Source organism: Carica papaya, chromosome 2 (genome assembly GCF_054855325.1).
Source record: "Carica papaya isolate Zhongbai chromosome 2, ASM5485532v1, whole genome shotgun sequence".
In the NCBI taxonomy this organism is placed as follows: Eukaryota; Viridiplantae; Streptophyta; class Magnoliopsida; order Brassicales; family Caricaceae; genus Carica; species Carica papaya.
In genome coordinates this window covers 3,092,698-3,118,208 of record NC_142310.1, presented here as the reverse complement: position 1 = coordinate 3,118,208, position 25,511 = coordinate 3,092,698, and the positions used below count along the sequence as shown (strand labels likewise).

General features: G+C 36.1%; 4 protein-coding genes across 14 annotated transcripts; all 4 read left to right on the top strand.

Moving 5' to 3' along the window:
- Nucleotides 1-864: 864 nt before the first annotated feature.
- LOC148268674 (uncharacterized) lies at nucleotides 865-6,065 on the top strand. 4 transcript variants are annotated; one of them, XM_088212698.1, is made up of 10 exons: nucleotides 865-1,067; nucleotides 1,194-1,536; nucleotides 3,305-3,452; nucleotides 3,538-3,688; nucleotides 3,828-3,953; nucleotides 4,069-4,149; nucleotides 4,331-4,523; nucleotides 4,599-4,869; nucleotides 5,273-5,356; nucleotides 5,564-6,065. In XM_088212698.1, the coding sequence occupies exons 2-10, from the start codon at nucleotides 1,327-1,329 to the stop codon at nucleotides 5,821-5,823; spliced, it is 1,524 nt and encodes a 507-aa protein (XP_088068824.1). In that variant the 5' UTR covers nucleotides 865-1,067; nucleotides 1,194-1,326; the 3' UTR covers nucleotides 5,824-6,065. The 4 variants fall into 4 exon arrangements, with proteins under 4 accessions (XP_088068824.1, XP_088068825.1, XP_088068827.1 ...); XM_088212699.1 differs by having other exon boundaries at nucleotides 865-1,536; nucleotides 5,567-6,065; XM_088212701.1 differs by lacking the exon at nucleotides 5,273-5,356 and having other exon boundaries at nucleotides 866-1,536; nucleotides 5,567-6,065.
- Nucleotides 6,066-6,748: 683 nt separating this feature from the next.
- Nucleotides 6,749-14,541, top strand: LOC110819120 (uncharacterized). Of its 8 annotated transcripts, none has more exons than XM_088212690.1 (12): nucleotides 6,749-6,964; nucleotides 7,191-7,338; nucleotides 7,978-8,066; nucleotides 8,796-8,981; nucleotides 9,086-9,200; nucleotides 9,275-9,308; nucleotides 10,431-10,468; nucleotides 10,626-10,660; nucleotides 10,740-10,892; nucleotides 11,034-13,708; nucleotides 13,931-14,055; nucleotides 14,213-14,541. In XM_088212690.1, the coding sequence occupies exons 3-12, from the start codon at nucleotides 8,005-8,007 to the stop codon at nucleotides 14,267-14,269; spliced, it is 3,480 nt and encodes a 1,159-aa protein (XP_088068816.1). In that variant the 5' UTR covers nucleotides 6,749-6,964; nucleotides 7,191-7,338; nucleotides 7,978-8,004; the 3' UTR covers nucleotides 14,270-14,541. The 8 variants fall into 8 exon arrangements, with proteins under 8 accessions (XP_088068816.1, XP_088068814.1, XP_088068813.1 ...); XM_088212688.1 differs by having other exon boundaries at nucleotides 7,947-8,066; XM_088212687.1 differs by lacking the exon at nucleotides 7,191-7,338.
- Nucleotides 14,542-15,443: 902 nt separating this feature from the next.
- Nucleotides 15,444-20,542, top strand: LOC110819264 (uncharacterized). The gene is made up of 8 exons (XM_022048389.2): nucleotides 15,444-15,615; nucleotides 15,856-15,991; nucleotides 16,095-16,261; nucleotides 17,254-17,327; nucleotides 18,341-18,490; nucleotides 19,083-19,368; nucleotides 19,485-19,718; nucleotides 19,834-20,542. Exons 3-8 carry the CDS (start codon nucleotides 16,106-16,108, stop codon nucleotides 20,197-20,199), a joined length of 1,266 nt encoding a protein of 421 aa, XP_021904081.1. The 5' UTR covers nucleotides 15,444-15,615; nucleotides 15,856-15,991; nucleotides 16,095-16,105; the 3' UTR covers nucleotides 20,200-20,542.
- A 2,263-nt stretch (nucleotides 20,543-22,805) lies between these two features.
- LOC110819363 (3-ketoacyl-CoA synthase 6) lies at nucleotides 22,806-24,773 on the top strand. The gene has a single exon (XM_022048524.2). The coding sequence runs from the start codon at nucleotides 22,897-22,899 to the stop codon at nucleotides 24,385-24,387; it is 1,491 nt and encodes a 496-aa protein (XP_021904216.1). The 5' UTR covers nucleotides 22,806-22,896; the 3' UTR covers nucleotides 24,388-24,773.
- The last annotated feature ends 738 nt before the right edge of the window (nucleotides 24,774-25,511 follow it).

Sequence of the window (25,511 nt, the reverse complement as noted above, 5' to 3'; positions counted from 1 at the left end):
CTTTGCGTTCTGTCTAATAAATCCTTCAATTTTAAGTTGTTGGGTTATCTCAAGTTGAAGTTGAGAAGAAAACGTTGATCTGGAACCACTTCCTCCAGACTCCAACCCCACTGCTCCATCTTCTATTCTCTAGTGATTCTCCGTGCACGGCTGCTGCTTCCCACTCCACTTCTCTTCCTCTCAGTCTGCGTCATCACTGACTCTCGAGGTCTTTTCATCAGCGTTTATACAAAAGGATATTTTTGTGTATTATATACTCTTTTTTATCTATGGTTCAGTTTATTCTTAAAGCTTGTCATCTTTGAAAACCTTTGGGTCTTAAGGGTGTTCGAAAGGCTTAAAAAGCCATGAGAGAAGAAGTCCAACTCCGGTGAAAGTTTTGAGGAGTTACAATTGTGTGTTATTTCCAATCTGTTATATATTTGAGTATGTTGTATAAGTATCTAAAGCATAAATGCTTGTACTGATTTTTTTTTTCCTTCCTCCTAGTGCGTATTAAATTATTATTTCAATAAAAAAGTAAAATTATTTCATAATAAATGAAATATACCAGTAGTTTCTCTTACGCCTAAATAATAACCACTTCACAAATTTTTTTTTATTAAAATACCAGAGAATTCTATTTCTTAAAAATATAAATATGTCAATTATATAAGTTATATATATATATATTTTTTAAAGTGCTATATCACATTTTGAAATATTCATTATCACTTGTTAATTTTATTTTTATGAAAGATTAAATTAACTTCTACTTTTTAAAAAAAACTAAAAATAAATGTTGTTTAAAGTTGGGCCTGAAAAGGCTGAAGAAAAAGCCCCACCGGAAGGCCCTCCGCTAAGTTTTGCCGTTCGCTCTCTGCTGCATTCGGCATGCAATTTTTAGGATTTCATTTTGAATCGAAAAAGCAAAAAAGGGATCGTCCCTACTCAAATCTCTCAACTCTTTCTCTGCTTTCCCACAAAAACAAACAGCCTTCTTCCTCATCTCACTGCTCTTCCTTGCGCCTGGATTCCAACTGCTAGCTACCCACTAGTACTTTGGCTGAATTCATCTCTGCTGCCAGGTGAGAATTGAAGAAGAAAAGGAAGTAATAGCATGAAAATAGAAACCCTACTTTGTAATTCTGTGACGGTTTCTGAGAATTAAGCTTAAGCGCTGAATATGGTGGGTTGTGATTTTAATTGTTAAGAAAAGAGGTGGACATGCAGCGGAGCTCAAATCTTTCTTGTTGTCTCTCTGGTGGCGAGAGCAGCTGCCGTAGGGAGAGCGAATGCGAGTTATAATTAGTGGCTGTGCAGCGCCAACAATATAATAGAAAGGGTATGGAGGGGGTAGCGGGAGGAAGGAGAATAACGGTAAGTCCCAGGCCTTGCAGCGGGAGAAGGGTGTTGGCTAAGAAACGTGGGAGAAGAGCGGTCGATGGGTTCGTGAACAGTGTCAAGAAGCTGCAGAGAAGGGAAATTTGCTCCAAGCGTGATCGGGCTTTCACCATTACTGATGCGCAGGAAAGGTTCCGGAATATTCGCTTGCAGGTGCCTTCTCTTTTATGTCTGTTTACCAATTTATTTATTGCTTGTATGCTGTGGTTCCTTGGTTATATTCTTATTGGTAATTCTTCAACTTCTTGTTGACTCTGTTGCTACAACTTTATGTTAATAAGAGAATAGCTATCGTTATCTCAAAAAAAAAAAAAAAAAAAAAGAGAATAGCTATCTGTCCCTGGTAGTCCAACGAAAGTAATTATTTGTGCTTGTATTTCAACTTGCGATGTGGCTTTCTAATTAAATTCTCAGCTCTTCGTTAGTCTTTAGGAAGATGTGGATTTGTCCTGCTACTTTGGAGGTTTTTTTATCAACCCATCTGATGGTGTTGGTTTTAGGTTTGTGTCTTGTTGCTCTCCTTTGTAGGGAGTTGATTCTAGGGTTGGTATGTAACCTCAGGATTCTCAAACTTAGTTCAACATTAATATTTCTTATGTGGGTAAGGTTGTATAGAGATTTTTCGGGAATGTACCTTTGTCTATATTGCAAAGGAGCCAGGAAGCTCTTTTATGTTGAGCCGCCAATCTCTTTTTCTTTCTATGACTTTTATTCTCGTTTTTCTTGAGAGAATTCCTATCCTCTCGTATACAATATTCCGCTTCTCTTAGAAAACATCAAGAGAAAATGTCGCGATGATCTAATAAATGCTTTTACTAATTCCTAGATCTAACTCGAAGCTTCTCTGGCAGTTGATTCTTTTTGGGAATTTTTTATTTGACAAGAGAAGTTATTATTACGGGCACAAAGGGGATGCCATCCATGTCCAATAGGATTCCTCAGAATAGAAAAATAATCAATGAGATCACTACAATCTCCTTCTCGGAGAGGATGGTCGTAAACCAAATACGAAGGCTGCAGAACCGATGATATCTAATGCTAGCAGAAGGGAAATTGGGGTCTTCAGAAGCTCTTATATTCCCTTGGTCCCTATTTTGGAGGTAACTTGGAAACCAACTAGCGGGGTTTGAGGGACATGATCTTCTTCTTGGCCCTGGACACATGATCCAGTTCGTGCCCACAATACATCTCTAATAGAATACCAGCTACCAACAAATGTTTGGAAGATTGAGGACAAAACCCCAGAGCCTTCTAATAGGACATTAACTTGTTTGAGAAATAGTAAGGAAAAAAAACGTATTTCTGTTTATCTAAACAGTTCAAATGACTGGTACTTTGTGAAATATTTCTGAAATTCAGGCCTGGTTGGAATGCCCTGTTTAGTTCATTTCCTATTCTATTTCCATCATATTTCCTGGACCTTAATTGCTTGATATGTAGGATTACGTCATGATTTTCATCGTTGGTTAACAATTGAACCAACGCAACTCCTATACTAGATTCTAAGGTGATGAATTTCTATTCTTTCTTGTCTAGGTAAGAATCGCAGGTCGACCTAGCATAAAATGAAAATGGTATTGGGATATTATTCTCATTCTTTTTTTTTTTTGAAATAAACATGTATGTATATTAATATAAGCACCAAGGGGGTGCCTTCCATTTACAATACCTACATATCAATCAGCATGTCAACAAGTTCTGCAAAATCCTCCATGGTACCCAGTGGAGCTCTTATCTCTCTCTCTTAAAAAAAAAATCTGTGTTCTTATTACTTTCATTGATTTAGGATTTTGAACACTCAGTCACAAGATTATTTGCACCTTAGAGATCATGTGTGGCTTGTATTTGAAATGTTAATCGATGCCCATGTGATTTGAAGCATTTGGAGAAGATTGTACTTAGTGTAATGAATTGTTTATAGGAGGAATATGATACTCATGATCCTAAAGGTCACTGTTCCATGGTCCTACCTTTCCTGAGAAAGAGATCGAAGATAATAGAGATTGTAGCCGCACGTGACATTGTTTTTGCCCTTGCTCAATCAGGTGTTTGTGCAGCATTTAGCCGGGGTAAGAGCTGTAATTTCTGAGCTTAGGTTGTGGCACAGTTTATCTAGGAATATTATTTCTCATGATGTCCTACTCTTGGATGCAGAGACTAACCAAAGGATATGCTTTCTGAATGTCACTCCTGATGAAGTTATAAGAAGTTTGTTTTACAATAAAAACAATGACTCACTTATCACAGTTTCAGTTTATGCTTCGGACAATTACAGTTCTTTGAAGTGTAGAAGCACGAGAATTGAGTATGTGGCTCTCCTTTTTTTTCTCTTCTCAATATCCAGGAGGAATCAAAGAGAATGAAGAAAAAACATCAAGAGACATTAAATTTATTTCATTCCATTTCTCTCTTGCTTACAACGTGATCTTTACTTTATGATCCAGATACATAAGGAGGGGTAAACCTGATGCTGGCTTTGGTCTTTTTGAATCTGAGTCGCTGAAATGGCCTGGCTTTGTAGAGTTTGATGATGTAAATGGAAAAGTACTCACTTATTCTGCACAGGATAAGTAAATACCCCTTCATGTCACCTTTTGTTTTGTGCTTTGCTGAGATGTGATCATAAAATTCAGTCAGCTGCTTGACATTAATATGCTTTCCTTCATACTTTTTATTTTTTTTCAGCATATATAAAGTGTTTGACCTCAAAAATTACACAATGCTATACTCCATTTCGGATAAAAATGTTCAAGAGATCAAGATCAGGTAATGTTTCACTACATGCTTGTGTTTTTAACTTCACAAATGAACAGGTGGTAATTTTTTTTTTTTTTTCATGATTTTGTTTTTCTTGAATCTGATAAATGTTGATGTTGGAGGTTTTGTTTTCTTGCCAGTATTGCCTCTGCAAATTTTTTTCATTACCATTTGATGTTTTTTGTTACAGTCCAGGGATCATGTTATTGATCTTTGCAAAGGCTAGTAGCCATGTTCCTCTGAAGATTCTATCAATTGAGGATGGTACTGTCCTAAAATCTTTCAACCATCTCCTTCACCGGAATAAGAAGGTAGATTTTATCGAGCAGTTTAATGAAAAGCTCCTTGTTAAGCAAGAAAATGAGAATCTCCAGATTCTTGATGTAAGCATCCTTCCTCATATCTTGTTGTGCCATTCCTTCATTAATTGCCTGATAACTTACTTTTATTATCTATAGGTTCGCAATTTTGAGCTGAGAGAAGTTAGTAGAACTGAGTTTATGACGCCATCAGCATTTATATTCCTTTATGAAAACCAGTTATTCCTTACATTCAGAAATCGAACTGTGGCTGTCTGGAACTTCCGTGGGGAGCTTGTAACTTCTTTTGAGGATCATCTTTTGTGGCATCCTGACTGCAATACTAACAACATATATATTACAAGTGACCAGGATCTTATTATTTCTTACTGCAAAGCTGATTCTGATGATCCATTGTCTGAAGGAAACGGTAATAGTTGCTATGGAACTTGCTATTTTTAATGGAAAAGTAAAAGCAATATGGGTTGGAGATGATTTTACATTGAAGTTGTAGTGATGGATTACTTTGAAAAAGATAAAAACTTGAATTTGAAGGGCTTAAATTGGCGATGGTTACATTAATCAATATTTTAATGGAGGTTAAGGTCTAAAAATTTATCATTATATGAGAAAGATGTATGGTGGGTACATCGCTGGATGGATATCTAAAAGCTTCTTCCTGATCACCTGGTTAATTGAATTTGAAATTGACCTACAGATAGTGCAGTTGGTCTGGTATGGATGTGTGCAGTTATTACAGTTTTAGGAATTTGTATCCATTAGTGCTGATTCTTAGATAATATGTTGGTATCGACTTTGTTGGTCTGTACCAGCTTTGTTGGTTTGCTTGCAGGGTATCTGTGGGTTGATATACAGGGTATTGTGTGTTAGGGAGGCAGGCTTTGGTCTTGGGAGAGGTGATGGACAACATTTTTAGTAATGATTTTCTTCTTATTGAGAAGCATGTGCATATACTGAAAATATGAATTTGTCCATATGCATATCATATCCATATAAATAAATGTGTGTGTTTGTGAAGCGTAAGATTTTATTTTTGTTTAGTTTGTAACTTTCCCTATCACGAAGTTGCATTATCATCCAAGATTTTTAATTCTGTGTTGCAGCAGGGTCAATAAATATCAGCAATATATTGACTGGGAAATGCCTTGCAAAAATTAGAGCAAGCAACACTAGCCAACCGGAAGATGGATGCAGCTGTAGTAGCAAGTGTGGTTGCAATTCAAAAAAGCAGAACCATTCTTCAAAAATTAGGAGCACGGTGGCAGAAGCTTTGGAAGACATCACCGCTCTCTTCTATGATGAAGAACGAAATGAAATATATACAGGAAATAGACATGGCTTAGTTCATGTATGGTCCAACTGATGGTTTGAATATGGTGTTCATTATTGCTTCAAACATTGAATTGGTTTGCTGTGGTGAAAATGTACCATTAAACATGCTTGTATCAATTCATTTTTCATTTGGATTCTTCCTTTTCTTATAGGTTGGTGCTTGTTAGGGAGATGGGAAACTGGAATGGCTTTTCTAGCTATTATTAATATTGTTATTGCCATTATTATCCGTATCTATTGATTAATGCTATGGTGGGGATGTCTTGAGCAAAATATTTCTTCTTTTCCACTTGTGGGACTTCATATTTTACAGAGAATGGAAATAAAAGATTGTAATTCAGTCTCATCCCTCGTTTATTTTCGTTATCGAGGATTCTCAGTTCTTCTAAATAGGGTAAAATTGAGGTAATCTAAAAGTCTTCATGTACCTAAAAAATTTTAAAGTAAACTCGGATTTGAACCGTCTAACTCTGATTTCCATGTGAATTGGGAAAGTTAAGACTGAAATCTAGCAGTGTAGATGAAGGAAGGATGAGTTTTGAAGAATCAATCTTGAAGGGTATATAAGATAAAAGAAGTGTGGATGAAGCAAAGCATTCTTCTTCTTTTTTTTTTTTTTCAAAATTTTCCTGAGAAAGAAACGAAGCAAACCAGTTGGTGGCTGGTAATAATTGATGAAGAACCCCAATCCTTAGTGGACAAAAAGGCACTGGGAGGGAACAAAAGTAAAAACACATAAAGTTGGGACCATCAGACTCAGGAATTGTTGGATTTGAAACAAATTTAGAAAGATTTCATAATCATATTAACCATTTGCTTTAAATAAGATTTCAAATGAGATTTTGTCTTAATTAACTTTTAATACCATAATTATTGCTTAATCAAATTAATTTTAAAAATAAAAATCAAGGAAACTTGATTCTAAAAACTAGGAAAGAGCGTGCATACAAGCGCCCCCGAGGACGCGTGGCAATGGAGGTGGCAATCATCGGGCAATCTCTCGATCCACAGCTCCCAATGCTGACAGAGCTGGGTTTTGCCTTACCGTCTTCCCTTTTTTCTTCCCTTCCACTCTCCAGTCTCTTTCAGTCACTCATTCCCTAATCCTCTCTCTCCATCCTAATCTTCAATAATAATAGAGAAGATCTCCTTGTCTTCAGTTTTCAGATCAGGTAACAGCTTCGCACACCATTCTTTCTTATCTTAAGCTTACCGTTGTATTGCTTGTGGGACAGGTTGAGCATTTTGAATCTTCATTATCGGTGTATGTATGTGTATATGTATGCATGTACTTATAGATGCCTCTAGTTTCTATTGTTAGTGTAGCTTTACTTCATTTTTTCATCGCTGCTCTTTCTACATTTGCTAGATCTGATCTGACTTGAAATTGCTTAACAGCTCAACTTCCAGTACCTGATTCTTCATTCGTCAGCATTGAGAACTTAGAGTTTTTTAGTGTCAGCAACAGCTCATATTCTTTGTTTTGCCTTCGGATTGCACCTTAATTGATTTCGAAACTAGTGGTTTTAGCTTCTGTAGTCTACAGGTGACTGAATGCACAAGATTTGGAAACCAGATTGGTCTTTAATTCAGGAATATATCTTCCATTTTTCACGTTGGATGCTATTCTTTATCTTGTTTTACTTGCTCTGCGATTCCTTTAGTTCATTTTCATGCGTTTGGATTTATTATTGCTCTGCTGATTCCTACTTCTATTTCTTTTCTTTAGTTAGGCTTTATTTGGGAGAAGGACAATTAATGGAATCGGAAATTTGGATGCTAAATTTCGTATTCGTAATTTCTCTCTCAGATAACCAGTTTTTCTTCTCTTTTCTGTCATATCCAGGCAATGTAAAATATTTAAGGAGAAACTAAAATATTTTACATTCTATTTCATCTCTTCCGCTAACATTCCTTTCAATTCCATTACTTATGCCTCCCTACCATCGTCCCAAACAAAGCCTTAAATTGTGCATTCTGGTGAAAAGGTTTTTTGTTACTCTTCTTGCCTTGCCTCAAATTTTCTGGTCAGAAAGAAAATGTTATTTTCGTTCAATCTTGGAATTCCAGTTTGATTATTTCTAAGCTGTGCTTACATTTTTAAGAGATACTAGAAGCATTGCATAACTGATGATCGTTTATTGTCTTATGCAGTACGTTGCTTTCTCCTTTCTTTCACTTTCAGGTCTTATGAGCTGCTAACCTGATTGAGATGGAAGACGGAATAGATGCCTTAGATTATGCTACTATTCAGATATTCTCTGATCAAAACAGGTGGGCTGGTTGTCTGTTAGCACTAATTTTTTATTCATTGTTGGTTTTCAAGTTACAAACTATCAAGCAGATAATAGAATCAGAATATTAGTATGCAATGCTTCATCATCATTGTTGTAAATGAGAAAACATTGTCAAACAACCGAACTACACCTTTCAATCTTGTGCTCTTCCTTTTGACAAATTGTTGAGTAGGTATCTAATGTTCATTTATGTAAGGGACTTGTTCAGACTTTTCTTTATTATAAGATGAACCTTTCTAGCCAGCTAAACAGGTGAGTCTTTTATTTTCTTGAAACATCTTAGTAAAAACTTTGTAAGATGTAATACTTTGGCCATGGAACGTCTCACCAAGTTAATGACAGTGTAGCATTTCATGTAATTTTGTACTTTGCTGCCCCTTGTTCAGTGCCTTGTCAATTTTAAAATGTGGCACTTATTATTTGTTGCCAAGAAATTCAGGTTCATGTATTTTCTTATTCATATCCAGTATTAATCATCTTCTATTATGTGTATGTCTGTGTGTTGCCTATTGTTCTCTCTTCCTCTCCAAATGTCCTGGTTTTTCTTCCTAAACATGTTTCATCTCTGATGTCCATCCAATACATAATCATTGTGCATTATGTGTATGTGTATCTCTTTCTCTCTCTCATTCTCTCTCTGTGTGTGTATATATATACACACATATATCATGAATGATTTTCTTCAAAATTTGGGGGGATGTTTTAGGTATGAGGCATATGTTTGTGGTGAAAATAAAGTAGAGAAACTAGCTGTTGGGCATTTGGAGCACCTCTTGCAACATTTACCCAGTGCAAAAGACACATTTAACAACGGATCCAATGGTTCATTCAAAATCCAGCCACCAGGAAATCTCAATGGTGCCACATGGTTCACAAAGTCAACTTTTAATAGGTTTTTATCTCCTAATATCTTCTTGTCTCTCGTAATCCTGTATGTTATGTTCGTCATTGGGTGCCGGTTTCTCCTATTGCTGTAAGCCTTTATTTTGTTTTCAGATTTCTTCATCTTGTTGATTCAATGGATTTGGTAAATAAGGCTAAAGTCATTGAAGGTGAAATATGTCAGTTGGAGGAAGACAGAAAGTTTCATCTTTCTTTACATTATGGCGAGGTAATACTTATTATTTTTCTGTAAGCTGTTTGGATGTATGCTGATGCTTATTGATAAACATTTTCCTATTATAGGGCCGTGAAGATCATTTTGAAAGCTTGGAGAAAGGTAAGCTTTACTAAGTCTTATGTTTTTGGTGGCAGCTTGGCTTACCATACACTAAGTGTTGTGATCTGTTTGAAGTTTGTCTTTCATGTTGCTAACTCCTTAATGCCCTTGATCAAGATCACTCTTTTGGAAATAAGGATGCCCTAAGCAAATATATAGACTTCTTGGAGTAATCACTTCCAAAGTACTACTTTTACTTCTGCGATTCATCTCTTTCCATAATATCTTCAATATAGAACTGGCAATAATAAGGATCTAGGCTATGCTGATAAGTGCTGGTCTCGCTATGCTTATTTGATATGTTTCGTTTCCCTGTTCTTTATTGAAGCATAATGGTGATGCTGAATAGAGGTCTATGAATGCGAAATCATTAATAAATATCATGGTTAAATAAAACCCCAGCCACATAGTTAATGATATAATTTTCTTTCACAAGAAGACTATTAGTCTATGAATGTGAAATCATTAATAAATAGCATGGTTAAATAAAACCCCAGCCACATAGTTAATGATGTAATTTTCTTTCACAAGAAGACTATTTTCAATGCTATTACCTTTGTTTGTAAAATGGTTGATGATTCAGGTCAAATACCTTATTCCTGTCAAACTTGCGAAGTGCATTTACTCCAAAACGAATTTGATAAGATGAAGAAAGTTGCCTTGTTAAATTTTAACTGTCCAGGTTAGTCATGGTAGAATGGGATAAAAAAAACCCTGGTAAGATTTCTCATATAAAAAAGAAAAAAGAAAAAAGAAAAAAGAATAAGAATACGAAAAACAATAACGTAGGAGGGAGAGAGAGAGAGAGAGAGAGAGAGAGAGAGAGAGAGAGAGAGAGAGAGAGATTTTAACGATCCAAAATAAAAAGAAGTTTTAACCATCCAAAGGTTTAAGCTCTTCAGCTGGAGTGACTGCATAAATACTCTATCAAACAACCAACTCCAAAACTTTAAGAACTGAGCAGCTAAGAAAAGGATTTGACTTAGGTAAGGGGATGACCTATATGGTCTCTTGCTGTTTTTTACCATTCTCCATGCATATACTGGTTTCTGAGTTGCCATTTAAAACCCCTGCAATTTACAGTTTAAAGGATTTTGATGGTCACCTTTCTTTTTTCGACAGATGGTCACAACCCAATCAACATGGCATCAATATCTGAAGTAATTACTTTTCTACACATCTATTCTTTTGGACATTTTTTTTTTCTCCGAGTTCTATAATTTTTTTTTCTAAATATTAATTATATATTTTTTTACATATCTTTGTTGATAATTAATCATCCTGGCACATGACATGATTTATATTGCATGTCAACAGCCTGAAATCCAGATTGCCTCATCGGACACTTCAAAGTATGTTCTCTTTGTTTCTTGCATTTTTAGTGGTTGCACTGGCTTACCTAAGTGAGCTATTATAAATTCATATTTCCAGGAATGAACTGTTGCGGGCTATGGACTCAAGGCTCACAGCTTTAAGAAGGGAACTAGTGATGGCTTTTAACCAAGCTGCTGGTGCCCCTTGCTCATGTAAGGATATACATGATTTAGCAGAATTTTCAGGGAACTTTGGAGCAAAATATCTAAAGTGAGTCTCCTTCGAAAGATTGAACTTGACTCTGCAATACTCCTTTCTGTAAAAAAATAAATGTCCTCTAAGAAGCTGATTAGATAAATGTTAGAGAATGGAATTTGCATGAAAATTCATGTTGTTAATTGGCTGCTGCAGAGATCTTCTGTGCAAGTTGTTAGAACTGAATCAAAATGGCCAGACTGCTATAGATGGTGAGAAGCCCTCATTATATTGTGCTTTAAGTTGTGCAAATGAAAGCAAGATAGATAAAACTCGACAGACATCGAAAAATGGCCAGACTGCTATAGATGGTGAGAAGCCCTCATTTTCTTGTGCTTTAAGTTGTGCAAATGAAAGCAAGATAGATAAAACTCGACAGACTTCGAAAAATGGCCAGACTGCTATAGATGGTGAGAAGCCCTCATTTTCTTGTGCTTTAAGTTGTGCAAATGAAAGCAAGATAGATAAAATTCGATACACATCGAATCCAGTAAATGCAGAGACCCCAGTTAAATATGGTGTTTCACCTGCAAAAGTTGCTCAAGTTGAGCGACAAAGCTCGACAGAAAGCGAGGAGTCATCTGATTCAAGTGAGGAGGATATAAAATCTGCAGAAAGGAGTCGAGCTCTTGTAAGATCTGCATCACCTAGGCGATCAGCATCTCCAATGCGGAGGATTCAAATTGGGAGGACAGGACCACGCAGGGCTATGCCATTAACCATTAAAAGCCTTAATCAGTTTTCTGCTAGAGAAAAAAAAGTTTCAACTAGAGATGTAACCCCTGATAGTAGTGAAGGAGAAGGATCTAATGGACACACCAAGGAACTTGATAGTAAAATACAGAGAATGTCTGTTCAAGATGCAATTAATCTTTTTGAAAGCAAACAAAGGGATCTGACGTCAGATACTCAGAAAAGAAGCACAGTAGCAAGCATTTCCCTTGCTGCAAATAAATCTATATTAAGAAGATGGAGTGCAGGTATCGCAGAATCTTCAGTCCAATGTCAACCACATGTTTCTGGAGATTTTGTTTCTGCAACTCCCGATGAGACATTGGATAGAGAGTATTCTAAGAGTTCTGTGGAGGTTAATTTCGAATGTGGAGTTAAAAATCTGGTTGAGACCACAGAAACTGGAGCGAAGTTAGAAAAACAGGAAGGAGCATGTGTTTTGATGGACTTTCAAGCAAACAACACTGTAGCTGGAGAAGAGGAAGTTGCTGAGCGATTGAGAGGATCTGTTGAATGTAATCAAAAGAAAGAGGCGGATCTAAGCCCTTTGGTAATAAAGATCAAAGAAAACCAATCCGCTAGTCTTAAGGAGCCTCAGGTTGGGGCAAGAAAATATCTTCTCTCTAAGCAATATGGCCACTCCAAGGAAAAGAGGAATGAAAAACTTCAAGCAGAGAATGCTGGAAAGAGGGCAGAGAAAGAAGCACCATTTAGAGCATTGCAGCAAATTGTTGATGAGAAGAAAACTGAAATGGGTTTAACAAGTGTGAATCCAGTCGGTAGAAAGCAATCCTTGCAAAAGCAACAAAAAAGCCTCAACAATCGACCCCAAACTGTTAATGCTAGGAAAGAAGGCCCAAAACCTTCTACGAAAAAAATGTCAACTAAGCCACCTTTGCCTGCTACACGGAAGTCATGGCCATCTGCACAAACGCAGAGAGCCACAGGGATCTCATCAACTAAAAATCCCAATGGGATCTCCTCTGCTAGTACTACATCCACATGTCTGAAATCTCAGGCAGCATCATCATTTCCTCGATCAAGACCTAAAGTGGAATCTCAGGTACAACAAAGAAATATGGATAGTCGAACTGGTAATAGCAGAAGCTTAAAACCTGTGGATAAGAACATGCAGCAAAGAATGATAAGAAGCAGCAAAACAATAAATGCAAAAGTTGCAACAGCTTCTGGAGATTCTCCTACTATGATTCCATCAAAGCCTGGTGTTGTAAAAGCGACGAAGAAAAGCAGTGTTGTCCCAATCGAATCAAAATCCCTTAGCCGTAAGAGCTTGGGCATTGGCCGTGCCACACATCCAGTTGTTAGCAAGGTAAAAGGTTCTCAGTTAGATGAATCTCTGAAGGGGTGTGGAAATGTAATAGAAACACAAGAGAAGAAGGTAGTTATGAATGCATTAACCACAGAGAGTGGACTCCAGGATGTGGATACTGTGTCAGTGGGCCAACATGGAGCTGCTGTTGGGTCCGAACCTCCAGCAAAAAGCCATCAAGATCATGACAAAATCTCAAACTTTGATCTACTTCCTGGTGATTGTAATCATGGCTTCAAAGATAATGGAGTGTCTTCAAAAGACGATGAGGTTGAAGAAGAGTCAACCATTTCTCCCACAGCTTGGATTGAAATAGAAGAGCATGAGGATGTGCGTAATAGCTGTGTTAACAGGGCATCTCAACTTGAATCTTCAGCCAATGTTGTACCAGTCCAATCAGCAAGTCCACGTGTGCGACATTCTCTATCACAGATGTTGCAGGAAGAAAGTAGTGAAGCTGATAATACTGAGTGGGAAAATGCAGAAAATCCTCCTATCATGACCAACCAAAAAGACGCTCCTAAAGGATTAAAGAGGCTCTTGAAGTTTGCCAGGAAAAGTAAGGGTGATGCAAATATATCGGGTTTGTCTAGTCCATTAGTATTTTCGGAAGGAGAGGATGAAGGAGAGGAATCTAAAGTGGTTAGTAAGAGAAATGCTGACAATCTACTGAGAAAGGCTGCTCTTCATGCCAGAAACTATGGTTATCAAAAGAAATCTTTATCTGAGGTCCACGAACAAAATAAGGACTCTCATGAACCTCTATCTGGTACGTTTTCTCTTGGCTCAGTTCAATTTTATCCTTGATTGTTACACGTGCCAGATCTGAATTTTGTTTTCAACTTTTCTTTTTCAATAGAAGTAGAAGAACTATTTGTTCCATGCATGACAAGAGAATTACACTATTCCCTTTTTTTTTTTTTTCTTTTGTTTCATTCTTTTTTAACTTTTCTTGGGAGTTCTTTCTTTTTGCAAATCACTAAAAAAACAGCTGCAAAGTTAGTAGCTGATGATCTAATGACGCCTGCAGCTCAATCAAATCTAAGAAAACTTGGCGCTCAGGGTTCTCGTAAGTTGGATAAGGGCAGTTTCTCCGCCACATCTTCTACAACTAAGGTTAGTTGAGCCATCCCTATTTGGCATCTCGGCTTGCCTTGAGTAATCTGTTTCTTCAATGGCCACAAATCACAACGATAACTTTTTACTTTTCTTCATTTCATAGTTAAGTATCCTTTCCAAGGATCTCATCAAATTTGTAAATACTTTGTTGCAGCAACAAGGTCATTCTTCTCTCTTCCGGCATTTATGGGGAGCAAACCGAGTGAAATGAAAGCTTTGCCAACGGTGGATGATCAGAGGAATGAAACCCATGAGATTCCTAACATGACTTCTATCTTCCTAAGGATACACAGTCTAAAATTTGGTTTGACAAAGAAATTTGTTACTCCTCCCACACTATGTCCTTGTTTATATTGCTCTATATATCATAAGCAGGGTGTAGACTGATTTAGATCACCAAAGATATGATGCAACTAAGTTTTGTCGTCTCTTCCATGAATAATTCCTTGAATATCATTGCCTTCCATTTTTCAGTTTTTCAAATTTTCATTTTTTTAAAACTGTTTTTCCTCTATTCTTAAGAAAAATTAATTGAAAAGTTTTTTTTTAATATCTAATCCCTCTTAGCCTAAATCTAACACCCTAATTCGTGCAGCCATGCTATTTAACAAACCGGCCTAATGTTCCATCTTTGTCATAGAAACTCTAGCAGTATCACATATTATATAAAACCATTTTTACCATTTGTCCAAAATTAATTATTTGAAGTATTAAAAAATTAAACATTAAAATTAAAAAAAAAATGATAATTGAAATACTATATTCGGAACAAATTTTAAATTTAAATAATTAGTTAAAATTATTTTTAACTTTTTTTAAAAAAAAAATACTATAGATTAAATTGTAATAAAATAAATATTAATGATTAAATTGTAAGTTTAATAATTTACTAAGCTTTATAACGTTTCTAAATTTATTCCAAATATGTCAGAAATTCAATTTCTTTGTTCTAAATTCGAACTCAAAACAACAAGTAACAGATCCACTTAATCAATCTTATGTTACTTTCTTTAAAAAGCTACGAACACCACTGCTACTGTGGACAAGAAATATATAGGAATATTAGTGACTGTGATAAATTCATACACCTGTAAATAATAAATTATATTACATGTTTAATATATTGATAAAGAATTTAATTATTTCTATTTTTTTTCTTCTACACTGGGTCATTATGGAAATTTGAATATTCAAAGAAATTGGAGAAATTATATTTTAAAAATATTGTAAATTAAATTTTAAACTGTATTATCAATTAAAATTTCTAATAAAATAATATTAATTGCTAACGTGATAAGAATTATAAAATCAAAAAGAAGGAAAAGAAGAAAGAAAGTAAAGCAGGTGGAATTTAAAATTCGATAAATTGGAAGTGTCTTGGGTTTACAGCGAAGACGGAAGCCGCCATTATTGGCTGCCTGCCACAGGAATAGTCTTCTTGTTATTTCAAATTTCCATTTCCTAATTCCCTTTCGACAGAGCCGACGCCTGAGCAGATCTGCTTCTTCCTGATTAAATTTCCATTTTGGATTATTTTCTGTTTCTACACGACGCGAGGTAACTTCCATTTCCTAATCCAAATAACTTGAATATGGATAATGCTATCACAATCAAGTTTGTTATCCTACTCTCCCTTTCTCTGCGTATTTCTTTGATTGGAGCTTCAAATATTTACTTTTGTAGTTACTTCAATTACTTCTTTATTTCTGGTTTTTTGGTTTTGGTGTCGGCTTCTCTACTTCGGGTTTGAATGTCTTAGTTGCCGAAATGATACTTTTTGGTCCCCAACTGCTGCAGGAAAACGAGTAAGTTTGGGGTTTACGATTTCGCCGGACTCTCCTTGACTACGACTTAAATCATTCAATGTCCAGGGGTTTAAGAGAATCAAGAGGCATTTATTGTAAGGCTTAGATTTGACTCACGTCTTTTTTAGGTTTGTTCTTCTAGCTCCTTCTCCATGTTACCTTTTTTCTTCATCTTCTTGATTGATTTCTATATATCATTCTTTTAAACAAATTATCTTCATTTTCAACCAGGCTGTTTTACAATGGCGGATATCATGCCAATTTACCTCAACATTGTAGCATTTCTATGCACCAGTGGAGCCATTTCTCTGGCAATTTTCCACATCTACCGACATCTTTTAAATTACACGGAACCTACTTATCAGAGATTCATTGTTCGCATCATCTTTATGGTCCCGGTCAGTGCCTTCTTCTGAAAAACCTTGTTACTAACTCTACATGTTTATTCATTAAGAAAAAGTCTGGAGGTTTCTTAACACGGCAAATTCTTCACTCACATTACATCTAGCACATGGTTGTTGCAATTGGTTTGGGTTAGGTCAGGTGATGGAAAGAAGGATCTTGTTGGCTTTCCTTATAGGAGATAAGCGTTAGATCTGCATGGAACTTATACTTAGGCATTTTCAACTTCTTAGTAGGCAAATGTTTTTAGTTTACTAAAACATTGTGTTCAATGCCGTGATTCATTTACCCTGCATTTTGATTTCAAACTAATTAGGCACGGGTTCTTCTCATTGATCAGTTGTGTGATCTCCTTATAGTTTTTTGTTGTTTGTCTGTGTTTTTCTTCTTGCTTTAATGTTGATTCAACAATTGTGTTTTCACATCAAATTTAGACTCATTTCCTTCATTGGATTCCTGATAATGCCTAAGATTATGGAAAATCACTTAAATTACGATATACAATGAGAAATTATCTCCAAATGTTAAGAGTAGAGATGGAAAAGTAAGGTGGAAGATTAACTCGCTTCATGTCTAGGCAATGCATTTGTTGGTAACTAAGTTCAAAGGGCAGAATTACTTATCTTATTTTTTCTTACTTCTTTTTTGGTAAACTAATCTCATGCTGCTTACAGTTCCCAAAACAAGATAATTTTACTATTCTTATCTGCATGGATTTGGGAGGACTAAGGAGAAAAAGATGTCATTGAGTGAGAACTGTCTTTGCTGGCTTGTGATCATTGGGTTGGAGTAGAATACTAGGACGTTTAAGCAACAGTTCAACTGCTACATATGATCTGGATAGGAATATCTTTTTTTGCTTCTCATTGAGTGAAGGACCAATATTTCCTTCTGGGGATGACTTTAGTCACGCCTCATGTTGTTTGATAACATATATATAACCAGTTAATGTATCTATAACCAGTTTGAATCTTTTGTTCTTTGGCAGGTTTATGCATTAATGTCTTTCATGTCCCTTGTTCTACCTCAGAGCTCAATCTACTTTAATTCCATTCGAGAAATGTAAGCATATATCCTATATGTGTATATGATGCTCAATGTCACCTGGATATGTTATTTTTCTTAATTGTTGAAATTGGATTCTGATCTTCACTTTATTTGAGAGGTAATTTCTAGTTTGCAATTTTTCATTTCTGTAAAGGGTGCCATGAGGCAGCTCATAGGCACATTAAATGTCTGTAGGAACCACCTGAATCCTGAATATGAGCAAAATCACCCTAACATAGAGTGGTCTGCGCCTATAGCTAGAGAATTTTTGCAATGGTTACGTTGTGCTTTACGAACCTTTTACTGTAATTCTCCATTACCTTGTATAACCTTTGCAAATTTTTATTTGTGAAAATTTTTAGTTAATTACCATCCTTTTCTCCCTTCATTTTATATTGTACCCTAGAAGATAGCTTCCTGTACAGGCATGACATCAGTTTCTTGTCTACAATTCACTTTATCTAGACCTGGAAAGCAAACTATGCAGGCTTTTATATATAGTTAGGCTGGAAAGAGGGTGTGCTGGAGGGTTCTTTTTTTGGGGGGGAGGGGGGAGGAGAGGAGGGGGTACTCATGTCAGAACTACATTAAAATAGATGGACATTAGCATACAATTTGTAATCAGCTAGCATTTTTTTTAAGAAGAAGCGAGGAAAATAGAAGTAGAACCCTATAAACATTGAATTGTGAGGTGGTGGTAATGACAACAGCTTGACAACTGTTCGGCAGTCAGATATATGAACTGGCTCCATCTTTCCTGTGCTGGAAATATCTTATCTTACCAATTGGCCAGCTGAGTTGTAACCAACTACTTTTGAAAATTCAACCAAATTGATTATGGTGTTCAAAGGCTTGCTATCCATCTTCAGGCTTTCAAGCTAAATGAAACTGAAATAATAGGAGAGTAAGCATATGGACTTCTTGTAGCTGTTGGTTTGGAGAAATGCATGCATAGTAAGATCTATTTTCAGGGTGTATTTTCAGCTAATTGGTTTTTCTGTTCCTCCCCTACACCATGTCTGTTTCAGGTATGAAGCATGGGTTATTTACAATTTCCTGTCACTATGCTTGGCATGGGTTGGTGGCCCAGGAGCTGTTGTGCTAAGTTTGAGTGGTCGTGTCATGAAGCCATCATGGTGTCTCATGACATGTTGTTTACCTCCAATACCATTGGACGGGTGAGTTTCTTTTATGGAACTGTAAATATTTTTACATCCAATACCACTTGATAGTGGGTTTCCTTGATGGAACTGCAAATCGTTCATACTGGTAATATATTTAGTCACGGTGTTTTTTAGTTTCTGATGATTTACAAAGTAAATCAATCGGGAATTAACAGCGCAAAACGGTCTTTAGACACAACATAACTTCTCCTTGCAAAGATTGGGGTAAAGTTGAGGTTTGGGTGATGGAAATACGTTAAATTATTAATATTCTTTGTGAATCATGCCATGTCTTCACTGAAGCATACTTTCTGTTCCTCCAACCTTAAAGCATGCGGACATTTTTTCTTTTTTGTTTAGAGCAGACATGAGGGAACCTTTTTTTTTTTCTTTTTTTAATAATATGAAGGGAGAGGGATTACTTGAATTCCATTCTCAAATTAGGATCCTGAAATCTACAAGAGAGATATAAAGAATATCTTAAGACTTCTGACTTTTGTGATAACTTAGATCCTCAAACAATCTGTCAAATATCATATATTTGAATGTTATGTATCCAACTAAGCAGATTTTGAATAAATTCACATATCTTGAACTGTCAATGCAGGCGATTTATACGGAGGTGCAAGCAAGGATGTTTGCAATTTGTGATTCTAAAGCCCGTCTTAGTTATTGTTACGCTAATCCTTTATGCGAAAGGAAAATATGAGGATGGCAATTTTAGTCCAAATCAAGCATATCTATACCTTACTATCATTTATACCATCTCCTATACAATGGCTCTTTATGCATTGGTATTATTTTACATAGCCTGCAGAGATCTGCTTCAGCCATTCAATCCTGTCCCCAAGTTTATCATAATCAAATCTGTTGTTTTCTTAACATATTGGCAGGTAAAATTCCTTGCTGCCTTGCCTATCCTTATAGCATATTGGAATAATTGCAAGATGAAGTCGTAGCCATGTGTACAATTTCTCCGACTTCTAAGCAACCTCGTACTTTATTTCAGGGTGTTCTGGTTTTTCTTGCTGCTAAATCTGGGTTCATAAAGGATGCAGAGGAAGCAGCCACGTTTCAAAATTTTATAATATGTGTTGAGATGCTTATTGCTGCAATTGGTCATCTTTATGCATTTCCGTACAAAGAGTACGCTGGTGCAAATATTAGTGGTTCACGTGGTTTCACAGGGAGCCTCGCACATGCCTTGAAGTTAAATGACTTCTATCATGACACTGTTCACCAGGTGAGTTTTTCATGTCACCATTATCTTCTTCTAATTTTACTTAGAAAAGCAAGATTTTTCTCTTTGCTCCAAGTTTATTGGGTATTGATCTCATGATTGTTTATAATCCTCACAGTTTGCACCAACTTACCATGATTATGTACTCTACAACCACAGTGAGGGTGAGGAGGGGACAAGGAAGTATCGATCACGCACATTTGTACCAACTGGCCAGGAGATGGATACTGTTAGAAGGAACAAGCACGTCTTTGGAAATAAGATAGAGGAGATACAGTCTTCCAGTCACTCGTCTTCCAGTACAAGCACCCCAAAGGATTCGAACACTAGTCTTGACCCTGTCCAGTCTGATGCTACAAAATCTTCCTTGCTTGTGGATCCCTCAAATTCTTTTGCTGTGTCATATGACATGTCTCTTATTGACATTGACATGTCTAGTTATCCAGCTAAAGTTCCTGCAGCTAATGAAAGTGGGACTAGATGACAAAAATGGATAAAGTGCCATAGATCAGCAAGAAGAATTTCATTTGATGAGAAAAATGGTTAAAGAGGACTTTCAGTTGCATCTTGTGCGGAAGAGGCTTGCGTGCAAATTGGCTATATTTTATTAAGAAGTGTGATTAACCCTTCTGTTCTTCCCCTTTTCTGTCTTTTTTTCTTAAAGCAAGGTACTTAATGAGCTGTTGTCCTCCTGCTGGAGTTGTCTTTAATCTGAACCGCCTGTTCTTCTACGTTGCCCAGGTCTAATTTGGCCCCTCGTTGTAGATACAAACTTCGTTTGTAATATCCGGAATATCAGAGTTGAAACAACTTTTATACCATTGCAATTGTACTGTGTGGAAACTATCCCACCTAGAATTTCTTTTTATCCTTATTTTTATGCCCTTTTCTAGGTTTGTGGGTGAGAAGAAGATGCAGATGGAAGTGGAATCAGAGACAGGTATCATGTTGGTAACTATGATTTCATTTTGTGTCTCTTATTAATAGGACTTTATACAAACAATTATGCTGACTGTGGGAATACGTTATGTTTAGTGGTAATAAGATCATACAAATGCCGATGATTAGTTTAGGGTCAATTTCCACTAATATAGATATAGCCGTATCGGATCTACACCGACAGATTTCATTTTTTGTTTTGTTTATGATGCTTATACTAACTATTAATATTGATTACATGGCATATACAATGTTTAATGGCAGCTAAGCTAGACGTTGTGAGTGAGATATCATGTTTTAATGTTTTGGTGTGATGTCTGTATCATTATAGTGTGAGAGAGGAAGTTTTCATGATATGTAAAACTTGTTAAGTGATTTATTGCAGTCACTCTTTCTATTCAAGTTTCCAACATTTTTCTGACCAGTACAAACACTATCCAGTCTAGTTTTATGACTACTTACAGTTGCTTCATTTTCATTAACAAGTAAATTTTTTGGTTGCATCAGAAAATTTTGGTAATTAACAAAGTAAAATTGAGAATGGTAATTAATAAAAAAAAAAAAACAAAGTTCGTATAAACTTGAATTTCTTCGTAATAATAAAATCATAAAAGATTAAAGAGGATTGGGAGGATGACAGTTGCTAACTGTAAGGTATAATGATACCTCCCTCCAATTTTAATGGGAGAGAATATAATAAAAATGAAATAAGGAATTAATAAATACTTTATAAATAGGAATTGGTGAACGTTACAACAAATAAATAAAATAATATTTTGGAGAAAATGGTGGTGGTGGTGGTGGTGGTGGTTGCCGGTTGGGGGATGGTCGGTCCAACCCTCAATAATTAAATCCATTCCCTAATTTTTATCAAAAAAATTAAAATTAATTTCCCATTATTTTTTAATTTTTTTTTTACTTTCCTATGCCACGTGGCCTGATTAATTAAATATAAGCGACGTCGTATTAATTCCTGGGAATGTTACGTCTAAACTTCTTTACTTCTTCAAACAGTTTATTACCTCATCATCAGGTTTTTTTTTTTTTTAAAGGACAAATTAATATTAATATTAATATTTAATTAATTATTTTGTTTGTACACGTGGCAGCTTCCGATGAGTTAATGAGGACACGCCGTGCCGCCACTGAATGAATTTGCAGCCCTTTTCACACCTACCCAAACCAACGCTTACCAGCTCATATCATTATTTATCTTCTTCCCCTCTAATGACTTTTTTAAAGACTAATTATATATATATATATATATATAAGTATAAGAAGTTTGGTTTCTTTTACATATAGGTATATAAGTGAGAAAACTGAGTTTAAAAAGTAATTAATTTTCTTTTTTAAGGATGAAATTATCATTAACTAATCATTACTTAAAATTAGATTATACGTGCTGATTAACAAAATCAATTTAAGAAACCAGTTAATTTATTTTTAATTGCTCATGCAAATTAATTTGATTATGTATTTTATTAATTTTCTCTGCCGAGAAATAAAATGACGCGATTCCGCATTTAGTTTTTAATTTGACAGAATGAATGAACGGAGTCAAAGTCAGAGTCAGAGTCAGAGTCGGAAAAGATAACGTCTCTGCCACGTGCTCCTACTACAGTACGCATCAATTTTGAATACGTATTATTTATTTTCAAATAATAATAGAAAAAAAAAATGATTATTTCTGCATGCAAAATCAAAACGCACAGTTTTGTACGTCCTTTAAGTCAACACTTGAGACTTAATTAGCCATCATGTGACTTAAAAAAGTAAAAGTATTCATATTAATTTCCACTTGCCAAAAACACTATATAAATAAAATTAATATTGGTTTAAAGAAATAAAAATATGTAATTAATTCCCGAGAATCCAATTTTTTTTTAGAGGGAATCATTAATGAGAAAAGATTAATAGGTGATTAGCACAAAATTAGAAGGGACAAATAAACCTGTTAATAATAATATTGGTTATTACTTATATAATTTACATACGTAAAATAAATTAAATTAAAAAAAAAAAAAGAGAAAAATTAATTAATAGCATGTTAAGTGAGCGTTGAGTGACGCGATTCCTTCATTTAATCCTCTCATCTGCCTCCGCCCCTCTGGTCCCCGTTGCCTTTAAATTCCTTCTCCTCTTCCCTTATATCCTCATCTCCTTCTTCCTCCCTCTCTCACTCCCCACAAGCACATCTTCTCTTCTCTTCTCTCAATCTCTTCATCCTCTCCACCAACCAACCATGCCTCCAATCTTGCCAGACTTCTCCAACTCAGTCAAGCTCAAGTACGTCAAGCTTGGTTACCAGTACCTGGTTAACCATTTTCTCACTCTCCTCTTATTCCCCATCATGCTGGCAATCCTCATTGAAGTTGCTCGTTTGGGTCCTGAAGAAATTCTTAATCTATGGCGGTCCCTTCACTTTGATCTTATCCAGATTCTCTGCTCTTCTTTTCTCATCATTTTCGTTGCTACTGTCTACTTCATGTCCAAACCCAGAACAATTTACCTCGTTGACTATGCCTGCTACAAACCACCCGTCACCTTCCGAGTTCCATTCGCCACCTTTATGGAGCACAACAGACTTAATCTCATCAACAATCCCAAGAGCGTTGAGTTTCAGACGAGGATTCTTGAACGCTCCGGTCTTGGAGAAGAAACTTGTTTGCCTCCAGCTATTCATTACATCCCTCCGAGACCAACCATGGAAGCAGCCAGAGGAGAAGCAGAGCTTGTTATCTTCTCCGCCATGGACTCTCTGTTCAAGAAAACTGGGTTAAAGCCAAAAGATATCGACATCCTTATTGTTAACTGCAGTTTATTCTCTCCAACTCCGTCTTTGTCAGCCATGGTGATTAACAAATACAAGCTGAGAAGTAACATAAAGAGCTTTAATCTTTCAGGGATGGGGTGCAGTGCAGGGTTAATCTCCATTGATTTAGCTCGTGACCTTCTTCAAGTTCACCCTAACTCAAACGCTGTCATAGTCAGCACAGAGATTATCACTCCCAATTACTACCAAGGAAAAGAGCGAGCCATGCTCTTACCCAACTGCCTCTTCCGCATGGGCGGAGCAGCCATTCTTTTGTCAAACCGAAGGTCGGAGCAGTGGAGAGCCAAGTACCGTTTGGTCCATGTGGTTCGAACCCACAAAGGAGCCGACGACAAAGCCTACCGCTGCGTGTTCGAGGAAGAAGACAGAGAAGGAAAAGTGGGTATTTCACTGTCCAAAGACCTGATGGCCATAGCAGGAGAAGCTCTTAAATCAAACATCACCACCATTGGTCCTCTTGTCCTCCCTGCATCCGAACAACTTCTCTTCCTTCTCACCCTCATCGGCCGGAAAATCTTCAACCCTAAATGGAAACCTTACATTCCCGACTTCAAGCTTGCCTTCGACCACTTCTGCATCCACGCCGGTGGCCGCGCCGTCATCGATGAGCTCCAGAAAAACCTGCAATTATCGACAGAACACGTAGAAGCGTCGAGGATGACACTCCACAGGTTCGGCAACACATCGTCGTCTTCCCTGTGGTATGAGATGAGTTATATCGAGGCAAAAGGAAGAATGAGAAAAGGTGACAGGATATGGCAGATTGCGTTCGGGAGTGGATTCAAATGCAACAGTGCGGTTTGGAAATGCAACAGAAGCATCAAAACTCCCACGGATGGACCGTGGGCTGATTGCATTGAGAGGTACCCTGTTCATATTCCTGAGATTGTGAAGCTCTAAGACAGAATTTCAGACAAAAAAAGGTGGTGCTTATTTATTACTTTGGATGATTCAGTAAGTATTACTTTGGATGATTCAGCAAGTACTTTAGAAATTTAGAACCCAAAAAAAAAAATGTTGATGATTATCATAACGTCTGTGGATTTGCATTTACTTCCCATCTTCTTCTTCATCTTCTTCTTCATCTTCATCTTCTTCTTTTTCATATCTTCCTTCTCTGTATTTCTATTTTTAAGGACCATGAAAACCTGCATACATATCCCAATATGCTCTTTTTTATGTAATCCTCCTGTAAACACATTACAATTTAGTATTGTTGTTCAAGTCTGGAATTACAAGTGTTTGATTCGACCTTGGATTAATTAATAAAACGTGGATTGACCTCATCGTCATCTTCTTCTTCTTCTTCTTCTTCTTCTGCACTTATTTACTTCATCTTGGATGAAAAAGTTGGTTGATTATACAAATTATGCAAGCTACCATGGTCCTGAAAAAAAAATTGTATTACTAATGAAAGATTGATGAAAAGTTTTAAGTTTGGGTTAAATCTTGGAATGGATTAATTATGGATGATTAAATGAATTAATTAAGAAGGTTACTATCCATGGAGTTGGCAACAGTTGGTTACTTGCTGCGGCTTTAATAAGGGTCATTTGAACAACCACCTAGTCGGTAGTGTGTTTCCATATGCTCCTAGATATCATTAATGTTTGCCCATTTAACAAGTACTTATCCAATACACATTTCACAAAACTATACATACACACACACACACACACATACACTTAATTTCCATATATGTAAAATATCACCTTGCTATTTAGTGTTACCTGAAATCTATGCTTATTTAATCTTGATGTCATCGTATGCTTGTACATCATATTATGCTATATTAAATTATGTTATATATATATATATATATGTATATATATAAAACATATGGCAGAAAAGGCCAAAGGGTTGGTAGTGCACCTTATTTTGACCTGTACTTACATGGCTACTGTGATAAATCTATGAAAAAATATATTCTGAAAGTCAATTTATTTGGATTTTATATACAAACACTTAGAAAAACTCAAAAGACCCGATTGAATATGGTAATTAAGTAAACTGGATTTACTTCT